Source organism: Sitophilus oryzae, unplaced genomic scaffold (assembly GCF_002938485.1).
Source record: "Sitophilus oryzae breed Bouriz unplaced genomic scaffold, Soryzae_2.0 scaffold_771_pilon_pilon, whole genome shotgun sequence".
Lineage (NCBI taxonomy): Eukaryota > Metazoa > Arthropoda > Insecta > Coleoptera > Curculionidae > Sitophilus > Sitophilus oryzae.
In genome coordinates, this window is record NW_022147386.1 from 196,736 (window position 1) to 217,582 (window position 20,847).

Sequence of the window (20,847 nt, forward strand, 5' to 3'; positions counted from 1 at the left end):
AGCGAAGTTGAGGCTTATCAGCTCGAGTAGGCAATCGACAACTTCGCACGAGTTACACATACTATTTTTTATTACGTTGCTTTTTAATATGTCTCTTTTGTTATATTTCATCATGTAAACAAAACAGACTTATTAAAAAGCAAAAAATACTTTAAGAATTTCGTGACAAGAAAAACAACTTTTGGAACACCCCATATATGAATGCAAAAGATGACATTAAAAACTTCAAATTTTTAAAACGAATTTTATAGTAGAAAATGAAGGAATTTTATCGTTGCTTCTTCATAATGGTGTTTAATAATTTGTTTACATGATGAAACATAACAAAATAGACATATTAAAAAGCAACGTAATAAAATAAACAAAAAATAAAAAAATATTTAAATGTCAACCTCACTTCTTTAATATTGACACTTCGATACTGTCTTTTTTGCTTGTCAATTTGCGTGTGCCAATGAATATTTGGGTGCGAGAAGTTTACTTGTCGCACTCAAATCGACATTAAATTTGCTCAAAACTAGTGTGGTAATTGTGAAGTGGGCAATAAGCGTCTTTTCGACTCCAAAAGAAAGCGAAAAGATACTACTTTCCCCGCATGAGTTATAATTTTTTTATTACTCATGCGGGGAAAGTACCTTATGCTCGAATAAAAACGGCACTAGCGATGGCTATGAAATGAAGATCGCTGTCATTTTATATGTAAATGTATATGGGAAATGTCATCGATTGTCATTTCCAAGCCTACTGGACGCCGTTTTTACTCGATCAAATCTTTTTTTCCAAGGCCCCTTCATTAAAAATTAACGTTTTTAACAAACAATTTAAAATACAATTTGTTTTTGAGCGAATACTTGTCAAAAGTTGATATGTGATATTTCATTCGATTCAGAGTGTCATTTTCTATCGAATAAAATAAACAAATACCGAGGGTGTCATTTAAAAATCCAAAGTTATAGTCACTTCCGGTAAAACAGGACGTGACCGAAAACAAATGAATACATCAATCAATCCTAATTTATGTCATATACTAAAATACCAAATCTCGTTTTTTATCTAAAAAATAAAAAAGTTATAGGGTTCAGCCACTTTTGAGACGCATCCGGTATAATTAGTGGAAAAAGTTAAAAATTTGTGATTTTTTCTACTAATTCAAAATTACTATCTACCACTAATTTTGATGTACTGTATGCTTACATTAAAATTAGAGGAAGAGACTTCTAGGCTAATTGAAACCACTAATTTCAAGGCTTTAAACAAAGCTTAATAGCCAATTAATAATTAGTGCTTTAAAATATGCTCCAGCTAAAAAAATGTTTTCCTAAATCAGGCTATTCCGTTTAATCAGTGAATTGAATTGTAAATTTCGTTCGTACATAAATATTACATTAAAAAATAACTTCAATTACCACTGGCATTGACCTTTAGCCTAGATTCGATTAATAATTGTCTCGAAATCTGTTAAAATTACCTGGAATCCGCAGGTCGGTTAATACAATGTCTTATTTGTTGTGTTACACCACCTCCACACGACCTCGAGCAAGGACTCCAAGGACTCCACGAGGACCATTCGCCGAAACCTTTAGGTTTCTTTTCTATTTGATTGTGGTAGAGATCATAGACCTGAAATATAAAAAGAACATTTTTAAAGACGAATAAAATAAAATACATAAGTAAAAATAAGTAAGTTCAGGAATCCCTGTGTTAACGCTGTGGTTACGTTCCTTGAAATTACCTCATAACTAGAAACCGCGTATATTGAATCAAAAACATTTATTACATAAACTACATAGTAAATGCATTATGTAGTATTCAGCACGTGTATAATTTCTATATACAGGGGGTGTCCCAAATTGCAAAATTTTCAAAAAGACCCTGTAGCTCAGAAACGAAGAGGGCTATGAAAATTTTGTTTACGGCATCTTCCGTTTGACAAAAAAGTGAGACAGGTTTGTGCAAACCGCACCCTTCTATCTTCACTATTAACGGACATACCGTATGATTTCAACCAAAATGGGACACACTGTACATAATTGGATTCAGCATAAAATTCTGCATATAATAACACTATTGTTATTTGAAGTATGCATTTTTGTCATTCTATTTCTTATTTACTAAAACTGTAGTTAAAAACACTATACAGGGTGATTTACGGCTATGGTACGTTAGAGGTTTATGGAGAACCGGTGATAGGATTTTTTGAAAATATGGATTTTTGCATAAAGGCACCTGCTCCATCTGTCTAAATTATTTTCAGTATTACAGTGTTACCTCTTCATACTAAAAGTGGACATCAAAAAACTAAACATCTTTGTTATTTTAAATGGAACATCCGGTATATTACAGTACATTTTTGAAAACTACCTGATTTCTAATAATTTTTATATTATACTATAATAAAATATGTGTAAAATTGATAAAAACATGATCTTGAATAAGCATTGCTTAAATCATAAATTCGGCATATTAAAAGCTGAAATTTGGTTTATAAGTTAATGAAAGTCGACATATCCAATCTATCTAAATGAACTATTTGGATATCAAACAGGGAGATAAGTAAAAATAATTATTTCCGTTTGTTATAAAATTACTCAAATCTTTGTTATTTTAAATTCAACCCTATGAATATTATTTAAAAAATCAAAACTCAAATAAAATTGCTATTCAACGGTATCATGCTCCTATATGTTCTTTTTCCATGTTTCTTTTAAAGAAAATCGTTGCCATGACAAATATTCAAACTTTATACGAATCAATTAGAGTTTACGTGCGAAATTTCTAAAATTGTCATGGTAACGAAATTAGACTTATTAATTTTTAAACAGCTCTACTTAAGAAACCGGAATGTTTACGTATAATATAGGTTGTAGAACATGATGTATCGTTGAACAGCAACCTTATCAGTGTTTTGATTTTTTGAATAATATTCATAGGGTTGAATTTAAAATAATAAAGATTTTAGTGATATTATAACAAACGGAAATAAATAATATTTTTGCTCTTTCTGATGTGTAATATCCAATTGGTTTATTCAGACAGATCGAATATATCGATTTTAGTTAATTCATAACCAAAATTTCAACTTAAAAACTGTTTGATTCATAATTTTACCAATGCTTATTCACGATCATGTTTTTGTCAATTTTAGACATGTTTTATTTTTTATCTTAAAAACTGTTAGAGATAGGTATAGGCAAAGAATATTGAGTATTAATATATTCTTTGGTATAGATTAGTATAAAAGAAAATTTATTAGATATGAAAGTAGTTTCCAAAAATGTAATAATATACTGGGTGTTCTACTTGAAATAAGAAAGATGCTACCACTTATCTAATGATGCGGCAACACTGTAATGCTGAAAATATTTTAGAAAGATGGGGCAGAAGATGCCTTTATGTAAAAATCGAATTTTTCAAAGAAATCACCGGTTCTCCATAAATGTCTAACGTCGTGCCATCGCCGTGAATCACCCTATATATAACTTTACTATAATACTTAGCTATATTTCCCTAAACACCAAGGATGACAGAATAAATCCACGACGGAAAATTTATATTATCCTGCACCACACCTGCACAGTATATTTTTATAACTTCGCCAATATCGCATTATTTAAAATGTTATAAGTATCTCTATTTTTATACCCATACAATCCATTAATTGAAAAGAATGTACAAATGATCCTCAATGTTCAAGATTGCATATTGGACCGGAAGAAGCAGAAGAAGATAAAAAATTATTGTTGAAAGAGCCATATGTAATATAATACCGCGAATATCTGCAAAACCGCTAAAATTTAAAACACTTTATATACAAAAATGTTGATTTTTTAATTCTCCCCCTAAAAGAAAAATAATACACAGGGTGTTGCCTCTTAAAAAATTGAGATATAGTATTTTAAATATTGTGATTTTGGCGACGCCATAAAAATTACCCTGTAGGTATATGATAATGTAAATTTTCTTTCGCGGGTTTAGTCTGTAATCCTTGACATTATAATTGATTTTCAGTAATTTGTATTGGGTAGGATCGAACATTTCAATGTAAAAGATGATAAATTGGACGGCTGGTACTGAATAGGCTGTGATCTCATAGACTGACAAATAATGTAAATATAAAATTTCTTCTGATTTTTTTTTCTGAAAAAATACTTTCGTTTCACGTGAGGATACTCGTTATTGAACGATTTATATGGAAAACGGATATAATTAACGATAAATTTCGTGCGACCGCTAACGGGGCAATGAATCAAAAAAGGTATGAGTAATTCGAGGTGGGCACGCCCATGGTGTGCGCTGCGCAGGGCTCGTGAAATCGTTAATTGCCCACCATATGGCGGACAGCGGTGGACAATGTGCCCAATTTCATGTCCAATGGGACACTATACGATTAATCATATTTTTATATAAAAAGAGCCAGCGATGGTTGTACAGGAAAAATTCAATTAACTAACATATTCGGTTCCAGAACATTGCTTATTATTTTGTATGTTGTTAACAATTTCTTTCTTCCCCCGTTTAACGGGGTATGACTTTATTATTTTTTGGGTGGAACATTCATTGGAAAAAACTATAGAATTTATTTGTATTTATGAGCCGTTCACTATATTTCACTATATTCAAAGGTGTTTAGAGCATTAACAGAATTAGGGGTTTGCAAGAAACTGACCAAGATGATAAAATTGACACTCCAAGGGACAGTAAATCAAGTCAAAGTAAACAAGAAAACAACGAAAAAAATTGTGATCAGGGACAGATTAAGACAGGGGAACTATGTAGTATTAGAAACAGTTATAATAGATGCGGGAATCAACAGAGAGGGCCTTCTGTATACAAAAAGACACCAATGCTTAGCCTTTGCAGATGATTTAGCGATCCTATGGAAGAGCTGATATCGGTGACAGACAAAAGACTAGAAGATCAAGCGCAAAATGTAGGCTTAGTGTTTAATGAGAAGAAAACGAAATTTATGGAGTGGTCAGATAGAGATTTTGAGAAGGGAAGATGTCTACAAATAGACTCAAGAAATTATGGCAAGAGTAATGGCAGGAAATAGATGTGTTACCGCACTACAGAAAATTATTAAGAGTAAGATCATCTCTAGAAGTTTAAAAATCAGAATGTACTAAACAATGATATGATCAATAGTGCTGTATGCATGTGAAACGTGGACGTTCAATGCAACGGAAAGTTTGAGGCTAGAGATATGGGAAAGAAAAATATTGAGGAAATAAGATTTTTGGAGTCAATAAGATAGACAACATATGGACTAGAAGAACAAAGAAGAATTAAAGCAATTATATCGGGCACCGAATATAACGGGAGTAGCAAGAGCACAAAGACTGAGATGGCTAGGACACATTGAACGAATGGCGGAAGCAAGAATTCCTAGTATGATAGCGAAGCGTGAAATAAGTGGAAAGAGAAGGAGGGGTAGACCGAGAACCAGAGGTAAAAGGATGTTGAAGAGGATTTGAGATGGATAAGAGTGGACGTGTTGAGAATGAAGGCGAATTTAATGGGAGGGGGTTAAAAATTTTAAAAAATCGTAACTCCAAAATTACAGTAGCTAGCGAAACGCGATTTAATTTAAGATTAGGAATAATATTTGCAACAAAATTTGTAATAACATCAAAATCAGTCAAAGTTGCTGTTTTTGAGATATTCCGTGTTTTCGTAGTCCGTTTTTGAGAAAATCCGTGTGGACAAAGAATATTATAATTTTATTATGTTATTAAGATATATTAATAAGGGTATTAAGATATTCTTTGGTGTGGAGAACTCCAAACTCCCATCGGACGCGACCCCAGGTGGCGGATAGAGGAAATAACCGCGGACCAATATTGGAAAATTCCTTTTCTTTAAAACTAAAAGAACTGCCTACCAACTTTTTATTAACATATTTTAGTATGGGTGGCTATACGTGCCTCCCGGCGCCAATTTTTTTTAACTTATACCAGTTTTACCTTTTTTACCACTTTATAATAACTTTGTCAGATCATATAGGGAAAAGCTTTAGTACAGAATATTTCTACATGAGAATAAAGTTAACATTAGTTAAATAATGAGGAAACATTTACTTTGCCTTTAATAATTCTTTGCCACAATAACCAAAATTTGCAAACCAAAATAACATCAATGCATCTCGAATGGTAGTCTACAAGCTATTACCTAACACCTATCATCTCTGTTCGTTGTCTGATTTCTCTCTCCCTAGTTTGTGTAGAATTATTTTCAAAAACAATAATAAATTATGTATACAGAGTGTCTTAAAATTTAATTTTTTTAAAGAAATATGTTTATTTTTAAATAGGCGGATCACCTCAAATTTAAATGTCCCGCCAGACGACGAGGATCCATAAGGCCCTCGTCACACTAGATGGGCCGTACTCTCAATGGCCATTCAAATGAGGATAAATTCCCAATTTTACGCGCAGTTGACTGCACTAATTCGACGATAAATTGCATCAGCGCAAAGCGTTTAGTTTCGTTTTGTGTGTGTGTATCGTCATTTAGATATTGTGTGCCAACTCGTCCGTTACGCCTATATGCTTTTTCACAGGCTCAGAAATTAAATAAGTCTAATATAATTGCGGGCTGTGCTGTATGCTCCATGCTGCTATCGAGGCTGTGCAATAAATTTCAATTTGTCGCGGATAGGCATGTTCGCGTACGGTGTCACCAATAAAGTCAGCATCCAATTGAAACAATTTCTTTTTAATAGATTTATTTCATTTCTTTTTCATAGACTCTAAATAAGTTACATAACAATGATCAACTCAAAACTTTCACCATTACATCATTGGCGTAACTACAGTGGTGCCCGGGCACTGCTGGGCACCCCCCAGAGAAATCTTGAAATCAGACTCTTGGCTACGTATTAATTTTTATTTGTTTGTGATGTAGTAAAAATGACGTTTTCTAGTTTTGTTTAGTTAAAATTATTTTGTTGTATTCAAAAAATGTGTTAATTTTTATTTTTTTAGAACATTTGTAGGTATTTAAGTAATCTACAGGAACAGGGTTTGATAACCAAGTCTATGAAATTTATTGATAGAGAAATTCAAAAAATGTGTTTTTTATTATTATTCTTCATTTTTTAAGGAACAAAAGACCTAGGCCCCCCATGGGCTCAACCCCAGGCCCCTCGGATAAATTGCTAGTTACACTAATGCATTACATTTAGGATAAATTAAAAAATTAAGTATATTGTCACTGAATTAAGCAATCTTTTATTACACCCTTAATAATTGGACAAAACCATTGCTTAATCTACACAATTTTTTTTTTAAAAAATGTTTATGCCTCTTTGTATTCATCTCTCCAAGAGTCCTATGGGTATTTCATCACTTTAAAAAATCTACAAAATAAAACAGTTAATTTTTGTAAACCCTGCTGCGTTAATCCATTGGAGACTAATTGTCAGCAGTGGTTTACTAATAAACAAATTTGTCTAACGGACAAAAAAATGCTTAACGTTTCGGATACGTCCAATACGTCTACAGAACGTCAACGGTTTTTGTAGACGTATCTCTTTTCAAAAGCTTTAAAAAGCCAAAAATGCAATAATATACAGGGTGTTCCATTTAAAAAAAATAACCCCGATCCACACACTTTTTCAGCTACCCTATAGAAGTTAAAATATTTTTCTGAAATACATCCCCATACATGCTTTCGGTTTGCACTTAAACAAAATTCTCAGGTTTTTTTATTTTACAAGCTACAGATTCCCGACGTTCACGACGATATTGCCGGGCCCTGTATATTCTTTTAACTCATTGGATGTGCCATTAAATAGCAATACTTGTTTCGCTAGGGCTTCTATTATTGACTTAGGATATATCATGTCGAAAGCCTTTTCTCAAAAGGCTCGTGCTGAAGCCGCTTCTAAAGCCTGCTGGTTCTCGTGTTTGTGCAGTGTTTAGCGTGTTTTGTACGAGCCCTAACAAGTATATGTTGGTACAAGGTCTTTTTTTGCAATAAAAATAGTAATTTGTTAAAACGACTCAATTTATTTTGTTTAGTATTCTAAATTCAAACATTACAATATGATCTAGACAATTTTACTATATTTTTATAACTTTTCAAACAAATCACTTTTGATAATAGCTTATTTTGCCAAAATCAAGCCAAATTTGCTGACAACTATATATTGGGACAGCACACCAAGAAATTTGTTTAATACGGAGTTACATCACCTTTCGCCTTAACAACTGCCTGAACTCTTAATGGCATTGTATTTACCAAAGATTGGCACATTTGAGGAGAAAAATTATCCCAAATTTCCTGCAATAAGTAAATTCCTGTCCGTAAATCAAAAATTGTTCGTTGAGGGTGGTTTCTTAAATATTGCTTCATTTTATGCCACACAGTTTCTATAACATTGAGGTCCGGACTACTTGCAGGATAGGATAGAACTTTTATATTATTATTACCGAACCAATTTTTAGTTGATTTTGCTGAATGGCACGATGCTCCATCTTGTTGAAAAATATAGTTTTCGTTTGGAAACAATTCTTGAGCACTGGGCAAAAATGAGGTCTCAAGTATATGTTGATATTTTTGGGCGTTAACAGTGCCATCTATAAAATTTAATTTGCCCAAACCTCTTCCTGACATGCAACCCCAAACCAGAATCCCCTTAGGAAATTTAACAACCCTCTTTAAGCAATCTTTATGAAAGGCTTCTGCTTTATTTCGTTTTATTCTTTTTCGATGATCTCCAACGCAAACATCAAATTTAGACTCATCGCTAAATATGACCTTATTCCAATCATTTTGTGTCCACGATAATTTAGATTTTGCCCAATTTTAGCGATTTTTCTTTTGAATTTCTGTCAGTAGCGGTTTTTCTTTGGCCTAAATAAGAATTTGTATCAATAATCTTCAGGTAATTGATTATCCACACAAAATAAAAGTTTACCTTGTAAAACCCCAGACCGCATTTATGGATGTATTTTCGGTAACATTCTCTTGATATATTTAATTCAGTTACAGTATTCCATTTAACTGTTACTTCGCGAAGAGTACTTCTTCTCGCAGACTTGCAAATTTTTACTAAATTTCGTAAATCTCTCTGAGATGCAACTTTTGGCCTTCCCGAACTTTTACCTCTAACGCCTACACTGGCAGATTTGCCGTATTTTTTATTATATTAAAGACCGTGGTTTTTGGAATACTTAAATCATCAGAATTTTTTCGAATTGTTTTTCCCGTACGTACGTACCGCCATTACTCGCTGACGAGTATTTGACACGCATCAGAAGATGGTCACGCAAGGCGTTTTCTTTCATGAGCTTTTCTGTGACTGAAAAACCCAATACGTGATGTTATCTGTCTACCGCACTCCAGACATTCAAAAATCTCATTTTCTTGTTTTTCCCGTACTGTATTGACGAATGATTTTTGACGCGTAGTTTTTGATTTGCAGCTTTTCCACGGACCATTACTTTGGATTAAATTAACAAAATTGAAAATTAAAAAAATTAAAATTACTTACAGTAAGTCTCACTACTCAAAGTATCGAGTCACTTACAAGCTGTCAATGCTGAAGTAAACAGTTTGCGACATTTGTGACGTTTATAGCAAAGCCGCCTATGATATTAATTATTTAAAAATACTTGTCCCAACATTTAGTTGTCAGGCAAATTTGTCCTTTTATGAACAAAATCCGCTACTGTAAATATATATATGGCTATGTTTATATTTAAAAAATTAAACATATATTTTTCAGTCATTTTGAAAAACCAGGGCAATAATTCCAAAATATGACCTTGTCCCAACATATAGTTGTTAGGGCTCGTATTGTGTTGTTTATTATATTTGCGAATATCTTGTATATTACTGGTAGTAGGTTTATTGGTCTGTAGTTTCTGATGTCTTCTTTGGTGCCTTTTTTATATATTAGAATTATGTTGGCGCTATTCCAGTCTTGCGATAAATGTTTTCTCCTTAGACGGCTGGTGTATGTATTTTCTAGGATTTTTCGAGTTCCTCTACGCGTGTTTCAGCTGTTATTCCGTCGTTCACTGCTGCTTTATCATTTTTCATATCTTGAAGAGCCCCCATTTTATTTTTATATATCTCTTATATATAAAATAAAAACAGGAAGATATCCAATACACTTTTGAGATTGAGGGATTGAAGGAAAAAATTAAAATAACATACTTTTTGACCTAAAATGAAATACTTTTTAACTCACCTTCCTCATTCTTAATAGCCATCCCAACTGTTTTAATACCAATCTATCATGTGTGGCACATCATTGAAAAAACTCTTATTGCTTATTCATTACAGTGTTATAGAAAAATCTTACATCGTACAATTAGTTTTTGAAATATCTGTATAGCAGTATTTTTGAAAGTCAATTATCAACAGTTAGTTACTTAAACCGGAGTTCACCTAGGTATAGGTACTCAAACTTTTTTATTTTTATTAAAAAATCATGTGTGTGTGTGTGCTAACCATATACCTCCCGCAGATTAAACATACCAATCTTTAAAATGGTAGACGGGAGTTGTACCCCTACGCTACTGGGTATACTAGCATCTAAAATAAAATGCTGGCAAATTGGATAATTTCTATCTGTAGCCTTTCTAAGTTAACATCTGCTAATATCAGAACACCCCGTAGCTAAAATTATTAATTTGAAGGAATTTATAATTGCCCACAACGACGGACTAAATATTTATAAAACGATAAATAAATTTTTATTAGGATTCCACAGCATGGAGTGCTGTAATTGTTGGAGCGCGAGCCATGCCGAACGAATTTGTGTTAGATCCGGCTTGTTAAAACTACGAAATTCTTCGAAAAAACTAGATGTGGGGTCTATTTCAATTAAATTACCAAGCTAGCTTCACCAGTCATCATCATTAATATAATTAATAATTTACAGTGGCGGCGAAAGCAGATATTTTGTACCTACTGTCTATTTGAAATTATCAATACTTTCATAATAATAAAGATATCATTAATTTTGAAAGTGAGAGAGTTCTTGAACTTTAAAGATATATTTTCTTTATTTTAGCTTTATATTTTCTTTATTTTAGGTTTCTTGGGTATTAGGTTCTGTTTTTTTCTTTTCTCCACTAATGCGCTGTCACTGACAACTTAATACTTTTTATTCTGCTATCAATGGACGGGTAATTTGTTAATTTTTTGGTACCGCTATATGTATGTTGCTTGTCAAAAAATTGACACGCCTTCGTTTTGCTCACCTCATCTTTATTTCTTCTTTCTCTTAAGTGATTAGTATTAATAAAAGAGGTACGCCCATTGAAACTATAATTTGTAGGTGCTGTGGTTCATTAAGATCTCAAAAGGCAACAAAAAAATAAGTATTATATTTTTCATCTTGATGTGATATTTAAGTTAGATAATTGGAAAAAATAGATTAAGATTCTACTGACTCTAGTATATTACAGACTGAGTATATTACATACCAAAAGTTTCATTATTGATGGGAGATTAATTAAATTTCGAGACAGTAATTAAAGCACAACTCCGCAGTTTGTATATGATTCTATAATTATGACAACGATGTATACAAAAAAGTGGTACAAATTTAATACTGAGAATTTAAATAATAGACTGTATAGATAACTTACTTAATCTTTGGTAAAAGTGTAAAAGAGCCTCTACACTATGCGGAGAACTCTTCGAAATAGGTCAAGGTCGCATTTCGTCGCTTAACTTTGTCCCATTTCGATTTATTTCCAGTTGTCTGACCCACTTCGGTGTACATTCTTAAAAGCGTCTGAAAACTACTTGTGAGGAGGGCGTGTTTTTTTTTGTTGCCTCGCTCAGTTTTGTTTCGTTTTGAACTATTTTCAAAACGTGGCGGTAGTATTTCCAGAAATGGGGTTTTGCGAAATGTTTTGCGAAATATTTCCAGAAATATTAACAATCATTTGTAATGTAAAACATTTGTAGAGGTTGTTTAAAAACTTGTAATTTTTTGTATCGACCAGTTAACTTTGAATACCAGTAAACATAAGTAACGTTTGTTGGATCATGGATTTCTGGTTCGTTCCTTTGAAATTGTGTAACAAACAATGCCAAAATGTCGTCGGAAGAATGTTACAGAAGGAGCAATTTTATTAAAATTTAAACTGGTTATACAGGATGTCCCAGAAATAAGTGCAAGTATTTTAACTGGTAGTATAGTTCGAACCCAGAAACACCCATAATGCGGAAAAAAAATGTTGAAAATTTTATATTTTTCTTGATATTTTCCGCTAATTTAAAATATTGAAAAACTTTTGAGTGCCGCTTGTAGTCGGGAAATTTGTTTATAGTGCTTCGAGAGAATGCAATGTTGTCACCTTCTACGTTATCCACATTTTGTAAGTTATAAGTTGAAATTTTCAAATTTCGAAAAAAATACTTTTTTACAGTTTAGTAAACTGAAATAATTAAACTCAAAATTAAAAAAAAAACAGATTAAAAGTTCTTAACTTTTAATCTGAATTTACCAAGTCGTTTTTAAATCTTTATAGTCTATGTGTCCACATTGGGCATCGAACAAGCCGAGATCCAGGTAGTTCCTTGGTATTTGCGGCTGATTATCGATTGCTGGCGGCGCCGGCGCCGGCGGCTCTCAAAATGTTGCTATTATTTTTTTTTTAAAGTTTCAAAGTTAAATAACTCGGTTATTATCAATTTATTTTAAAAATGATAAAATATGTTTCTTTTGACCAGATCTACCACTCCTTAAAATAGTTGCACTTATTTCTGGGACACCCTGTATAAAAACCCAAAAACAAATCAGATGTAATTGATAGTTCAATTCACTGTTAGTTCAAAGGCTACTGATCGCTCTATTATGTCAAGGTCGTAGACTGTCTAGCTATTATTAGTTGCTAAAATACGAAAACTCAATTGAATGAAAAAATTAAAAGCGTATGGTCGTAAATTAACTATTCGAATTTCTAGGCTTACAATAATTTACTATTACTCACACTAAATCGGCCTAGATTACATCACGCATTAAAAAAATATTAGTAAAAATTACCAAATATTAGAAATTTAAGTTATAGGATGTCTTTGTCAGAGTTCTTAATTTCTATCATTGAATCTCATACTTTTTCATGCTTAAACTCATGCTTTTATGTTCTTTATGTTTTTATGTTTATTTTTTATTTTGGATTATATTAATTATTCTGGAAATGTTTCTGTTTTTTTTTGTCATCTTCTGTACAGGGTGGGTCAAATTCGACGCTTTTAAAGAAAAGCAACCTTTTCTATAGGAGACGAAAACTAATATAGGCGTCTGGAGCTAACCAAACCAAAAACATGATGGTAAAAACCGCACATCAATATCTGTTATCGTTTATGAGTTACGGGTTTTTTTTCAAAAATGTGCATTTTTAACAAATCGCTGTAACTTTTTTGCTATGGAAAATTTTGTATTTTTATTAATTTTAACATTTCCAAAGCACCTTTTTACGTAGAATTTAATGGTTTAAGTAAAAAAAATAAAACTGATAATTTAACAGTTATCAACAGAAAAGTTCATTTTTTATTCGGGACACCCTGTATGTTTTTAATTAAATAAAAAGAACTTAAAATTACCTTTCCAAAAATATAGCTTAATATTTTGTTAAAGTCTCCTTCGAAATACAGAATTTATAAAAGTTCACCACTTTTAACTAGTAGGCTTTGGACCCCTTATTGATGATAATGCCCCTAAAAAAATAGAACTCGAAAACATATTTTTCCCGCAAGACAAGGCACCGCCTCTGAAAGCTGGAGTTATCAGCAATATTTTGCAGCCAATTTCGAGAATAATTGAATAGCTAACCAAGATCCCAGCCGTTGGCTATCGGGGCCGCCGGACTTGGTGCCTATGGATTTTTATCTTTGCGGAAGAATAAAGGTTCTTTTTTTCAAAGTGCCCGTATAATCTAGACACTAATTAGAAGAACTTAGCGATTATGCGAGGTTATCTTTCACTTCTACTGAGTTAATGAATTCTGCGAGAAGTGTTCAAAAACGGTCCCGTCTATCCATATAACAGAAGACCGTCGACATATCGAACATCTGTAGGAAAATCTCATGTCTTGGTTTGCTATTAATTTTTATTGTTATTGATATAATTTAAATATGTTGATGTTGTTAAATATAGTTTAAATTGTTATCAAATTCTGCATCTCTCAATGCAAATATTATTTTCGTTTTAATTACTGCTTACAGCTAGATTTTTTTTGCATTAGAGCCGGCGCCGCGCCTTTCAAAGCCTACTTATTCAAAGTGGGCGAATTCTTAAAACATCTATATCTCGAAGAGCAATCAAGCAAAATATCAAGTATGCTATATTTTTGGAAAGGTAATTTTAAATTCTTCTCAATGAATTAAAAATATACAGGGTGTCCCATACAAAAAATCAAATTTTCTGTTGATATTTCTTAAATTATTAATTTTAAAAAAATTATCCTTAAACCATTATATTCTACGTAAAAAGGTGCTTTGGAAATGTTTTCATAAAAATACAACATTTTCTATAGAAAAAGCCACAGCGATTTGTTAAAAATGCACATTTTTGAAAAAGACTCCGTAACTCCGAAACGGTAGCAGATATCGATGTGCGGTTTTCAGCATCATGTTTTTGATAAAAATTAAAGCTCCAGACACCGATATTAGTTTTCATCTATCTCCTATAGAAAAAAGTGTTTCCCTTTAAAAGGGCCCAATTTGACCCAACCTGCGTACCTACAATAAATTAATATGATACCTACACGGAAAATCGCTAATTGGTAATACAAGAAAATCAAATAAAAAAAACATTTAGAGAAGGTATTTAAATTAAATTCTGGTTGTCTTGACTTTAGGGGGTAATTATATTGATTTATGTCATTTTACTGACTTAACTTGCAGATTATCACTATTTAAGTCAAAAATATCGCCTTAGGTCATAAAAACGACTTAAATAACGTTATATTGATTTAAGTCTTTACAAAAATGACTTGACTTGAAATAAAATGATTTAAGTTAAAGACTTGAGATTTAAAACATTTGAACTTTTTGTTGACTTTAACTTAAGATAAAATCATTTTGATTTTAGAAATGACTTAAGACTGAAGATTTAGGTCTTTTTAAAATTGACTTATTGCAGCTCTGGTTATAGTTTATTTGAAGTCAGTTGGAATACATTGGGACTCTTAATTTCGACACTTCGTTGGGGCTTTGGCGATGCTTTGTCGGCGCATCGTCGGAAAAAAGAAATTAAAAGTCTCAGTGACTTCGGAAATTCTATAACAACGACAACCAAAAAGTAAAAGCGCACAAAGTAATGAGATTTTTGAATTTCCGCAGTGCGGAAGATAGATAACATCACGTATCGGGCTTTTCAGTCACAGAAAAGTTCATGAAAGAAAACGCCTTGCGTAACCATCTTCTGATGCATGTCAAATACTCGTCAGCGGGTAGTGGCAGTATATAGTGTATACAGGTTGTTAATTTGTTTATTACTCGCGGCAAGAGGTTTATGGTTGAAATATGGCAACCTCGGCCCGCTCGTCGATAGACGACGCGACGGGACGAGTCGGCAGAAAACCCTATAAGTGCATACGTTCTCATGCAGTATTGCCATTCTGTTCCCCTATAAGTAACTGTCCAGTTAACAACCTGTATATGTTACGGTTAAAGTCCGATATTCGGTTAATATTGACATTACCTGGTTAATCTCGAGAATAACACACAACAAAACAACCAAAAACACAACTAAACCCAAACATTAACCTGTTAATCAAATCAAATCAAATCAAATAAGTTAAAAAAATCGTATAAGTGTATGTCCTAAAATGCTTAGTTTCGGAGATACAGGGTGTAGAAGTTTCATTTTTATTTCGATTTTTTCTAAATAATTTCTAAAGTAAAGTCAATATTTGAATGAAAATTGGTGTCTGGGAGTTTTTTGACATGAGAAATTTGATTTTGATATCAATATGGCTCCTACTAGTAGTACCACCTACATATTTTTAACCGGTTTGAAGAATAATAACTTTTTGTCCATACCTGTATAAAACTACTGAGTAAAAAAATATACATGTACGACGTTTTCTACGTAAAAAAGGTCTCTTGGTAAAAATCGCTACGAGTAATGGTTTTCGAGATATTAAGAAACGAAATTATTAATACCTGTCATCATTAACATTAATTAAACATGTTGACTAAATAGTTATTAAACTGAAATCATAAATTTGAAATATTTTTGTGCCAAAAGTTCAACAGTAACTGTTTTATCATCATTTTTTTGCAGAAAAATTTATGATTAATTTAAAAGAAAATAAAAATTTTCAAATTTATTATTTCATTGAAATAACTATTTACTCAACGTGTTTATTTTTCGTCAATAATGACATGTATTGACTATTTCCATTCTAAATATTTTAAGAACGGTTGCTCGTAGCGATTTTTACAAAGAGATATTTTTTACGCAAAAAATCACAGAGATGTATATTTTTTGGCTCGGTAGTTTTATACAGGTACGGACAAAAAGTTATTACGTTTCAAAACAGTTAACACACATGTAGGTAGCGCCCTCTACTAGCAGGAGTCATATTGACATCAAAATCAAATTTCTCATGTCAAAAAACTCCCAGACACCAATTTTCATCCAAATATTGACGTTACTTCAGAAATTATTTGGAAAAAATCTAAATAAAAATGAAACTTCTACTCCCTGTATCTCTGAAACTAAGCATTTTAGGACCTACATTTATAATACGAACTTTTTTATTTATTTTTATCTGCAGAATATGCTGCCGAAGTTTCCGGAATACAATTCGGACCACCCTGTATATAGAATACTCTTGCCTGTGCACGCGGTATATGAAGTAAGTACAATGCAAAGGTATAATATTCCTATGTAAAATACAAATTGATAGCGTTTTTAAATAATATAGCGAATTGGTAATGGCTTTAGAAATAGGAATTTCAACAGTCCATAGGTTTGGAACTAAAGGGATCGTAACTGATGAAGAGTTCAAGAAAAAAATAATAAATGCCAAAAAAAAAACGGAACTCGCTCAATCTCAGACACGCAATAAAACTCATAATTGACATATAATGATGACGTAACGGTGAAGGATGGCTGAACAGTCTTTAGAAGAATATATGTATATATTTGGAACTTATACAAAGCTCGGAATCTCTACTACCAGAAATCCTCAGAAGAACTAAGTTAGCATGCAGTACTTATAGAAGAAAATCAATCATATTGAAATCTAGAATGCCGCTTTATCTAAAGAAGAAAACATTCGATCAATGTGTATCTACTACCGTCATGATCTATACAAGCCTGAGATGGAACCACGGTATTAGGAAATTAGCAGTGATAACTTAGGCCCGCATATCCAACAATAGACAACGGGCTTAGCTACACAGAGATAATCTAAATATGCGAAGAAGGCTACACCGAGGGCTACACTAATTGAAAATGGTTAAATAGGCTGAAAATGATGATGATGATTAGATATATTATGTCCGAGGGATGTCTCACTTGGGTAAAAAATGTACTGCCAAAATGTCATATTACTCGCAAGCGACTGCCAATGACTGCGAAGAAGAATGCCTATGACTGCCATGTAATTATTAGAGGCGACTGCAGTAAGACTGCCAGCGACTGCCAAGAAAATGTACATGTAATTCCAATAGTGAGACACCTCTCGATTATGTCGTTTTAATACCTAAAAACTGAAACTCTTGCTTTGCAATGCTTTGCCCACAACAAAGTTACAGGGGGTCAAAGGTGCGTGAGTTGTTTCGAGAAAAGGATGGTAGGATTGAAATTGAGTTGTTTAGATTTCTGGCCACTTCCGGTAATTTAGATTTTGTGAGAGATTCTAATCTATAAACTATCTTTTGTGTTTTCATTTTCCCATTTCTACAAATATTATGCAGTAACCTTGAGTAATACACCATAGTACGCTTAAAAGAATCTGAAAAAAAAGATAAGTTCCCTAAAAATGATCTCTAGTGATCCATTTATATCGAATTATTGTATTAATCCTGCTGTTATCGGATATAGATTTTTATTGACTGCCTACATAGGTTTACCTAACTTTGACCTAATTCTCTATAGTATTACTAATCTAATAAACCCGTTAGAAGAACAAATAAATATAAAACGTCTCGAATATATCGATAAATTCACACAGTTCACAATTTCTCAACATGGTTCAGTTGGTAATAGAAATTGCAGAAAAGAAAATAAAGCGTCTTCCAGTAATATATTTTCATTAGACTTGCGAAAACATATTAAATCGGAATTTGCAATCGTCAATGAATGCTGTTTCTCGAAAGAAAATAAATACGAAATTTCATGAAATGCAGCTTGTAAAATAAGCGTAAGTTATATGATCTAATGACAAATTCAGTATTTTAAAAGTAGAGGCTGTTTTTAAAAGATTTTTAATATGAGAGAAATAAGTTATAGTTATTTATGTATAAGGGAATTATAAGGGTGTTAATTACTGAGGGCAAAGTTTCTCTCCTGAGAGCCTATGACCCGAGGGACAATACTTGCTCGAGGTTATCAACACTTTATAATTTCTGTGGTACATTGTACACAATTTTATATCTTACTCTCTGACTTTAGTATAGTTTGTCTCAAATTAAAACGACACAAACGCTGCTGGTAGGAACTTTGTTAGTTGTCAGGTTGATATTGTATTAAATGGCCTGTTCATAAATTGACGGTTGCTGTCAATCGAGTTTCAGTCGTCAGCAGAGGCGGGAAAGTGAAATAGCACACGCGGTTCCACCGTTTCCACGGAAATCTCAAAAAAAATAGTTCCAGCCCTAGCCACTAGGTGGCAGTGTAATTAATTTTTAGGTTAAGAAGTTGCTACTAGTTATTGGCAGATGGCGTTAAATCAGAATATTTTGTAGTTTCCATAGTTTCCAACGGCCATTGTCATATTATTGTCAAATTCTCAAAAAATATTGTCGTTGTCATAGCGCCAATCATAATATCATCATAATATTATCAAATAAATGATTATCAAAACGTTTTTCAAACTATAATTTGTTATATGTGTTTTAATTAGACAATTCCTTTTGTTTGTGGCGCTAAAAATATAATGTAAGTCTTTTATTTTTGCCATCATTTAAGTGCCTATTTATAATTCTCCATTTACAAAACTTTGGGCGTATTACATTTGTCTTGTTTTATTAACGATTTATTATAAACGATGTTTAAATATTTGACATATAAATAAAAACTTTAAATAATAAATAATATTTCACATGTTTGGCTTTAATTTTATTTAATAATTGTATAAATTATACTGTTAAATATTATTTTTTACACATCACCACGATACTTGTTATTAGTATTGTTGAATTTGTGTAAAAAATAAAATTTAATAATCAAATTTAATTATTTTAGAGTAAAATTCAATAAATACGCTCATTTAAAAAGCCCGCGCTTCGATCCATTTCAAACAAGCCCTACTCAATAGATGGCGCCACTTCTGTAAGGACCATTTTTCAGTATGGCAGAGTCCATTCTTTTTCTAGCTAGGTATATTCTTTGGTCGTCAGGTTTTGTCAAAAAAACCTTTCGTACGAATTCGGCATACGTTCGAGTACGTTTCCAATAAAATGGATGGTATATTAAAAACGCTGAAGAAGCACGCCAAGCGTTACCTAAAAGTGAATCCATTTAAAAGTCCACTTAAAAGTGAATCCATTTACCAAAAGGAATATAAAAAATACTTTCAGTGGCTGGGACAGAAAAATATTGTAGCAGGAGATATCGAATGAAACTGTTTTCTTGTCAATTTATTATATGTGACATTAATTCAAGACAATCTGCCTGAAAAGTCAAGGTCGATGAATTATGCCGAGACTTGGGCCTTTTCGTGTCCTTTTCGTGTCCATTAATTGGACTAACGCTTTTGACACGATTAAAGAAAAGTAATTCATCTAATAATAACAGGAGCTTAAGAGTATAATCCAACGTTCTAGCGATTGTACTATTTACTGATACTGTTGGATTTCAACCTAAAAATTATAATCCAAACCTAGAAAACTGGCCCTAAGTACATCAACTCTAGAACAACCGTTATAAATAGCAAATCCATTTACAGTACTTATGAATATTGTATTAATTGTATGTTTAATATTAAATTATTATTCAATACTAGGAGACACTTGACTGTAAAATCAACAAACTCAAACGACATGTTTGTTAGATGCCGCTATATGGTTCTTTGAAATTGCCGCTTGTGTGGCCACTCGTTAGGCATAAATAACAATTTCCTGGTGAATCAAGTTAGATAAAATTAAAGTGTATATGCGACATATTTTTTAAATAACTTCAATACCACTTGAGAATATAGAGTTATTTTTCCCTATTCCACTTTAGGAAAAATTGACCTTTCATCAAACCTAAATATTTATAAATTTAAAAACAAAAATATAAACATATTATGATCAGAAACTTAGAAGTGAAAGTTTTTAACTTGTAGTATATTGCCTTTCAATAAAAAGATTAAGGAAGGAGTAACTATCCATATGTTCATGCATGGTAGACGGAGATGGTGCCCTAGGGTGGGGATCCTTGATAGTTCTGTTTGAAGATTCTTTTTACACATTTGAATTTGATTTGAAATTTTGTGGGTTTTTCAGTCTTTACTAAGCTTATTTTATGTTAATTATTAGTTATTCTACAACTGGTAGTTGTTTACAGGTCGTAAATTTAGAAAGAAATTTTGACAGAACTTAAATTAACAGTGACTTTATTGCGATTTATCGAAAAAACTGTAAAATAGTAGGTTATGTAGCATGCGGTAGATATCAGTCAAAAATCGAAGAAAATAATGGAATAACTTTTCATTAATA

At 32.2% G+C, this 20,847-nt stretch overlaps 1 protein-coding gene across 1 annotated transcript in view; it reads right to left on the minus strand.

Moving 5' to 3' along the window:
* Positions 1 to 20,847, minus strand: part of LOC115888504 (thrombospondin type-1 domain-containing protein 4-like) — a 194,842-nt gene that overhangs the window by 155,153 nt on the left and 18,842 nt on the right. Inside the window, exon 3 of the mRNA XM_030908253.1 lies at positions 1,469 to 1,620. Within this exon, the coding sequence (XP_030764113.1) occupies positions 1,469 to 1,620 (152 nt within the window). The remainder of the gene's footprint in view (positions 1 to 1,468; positions 1,621 to 20,847) is intronic.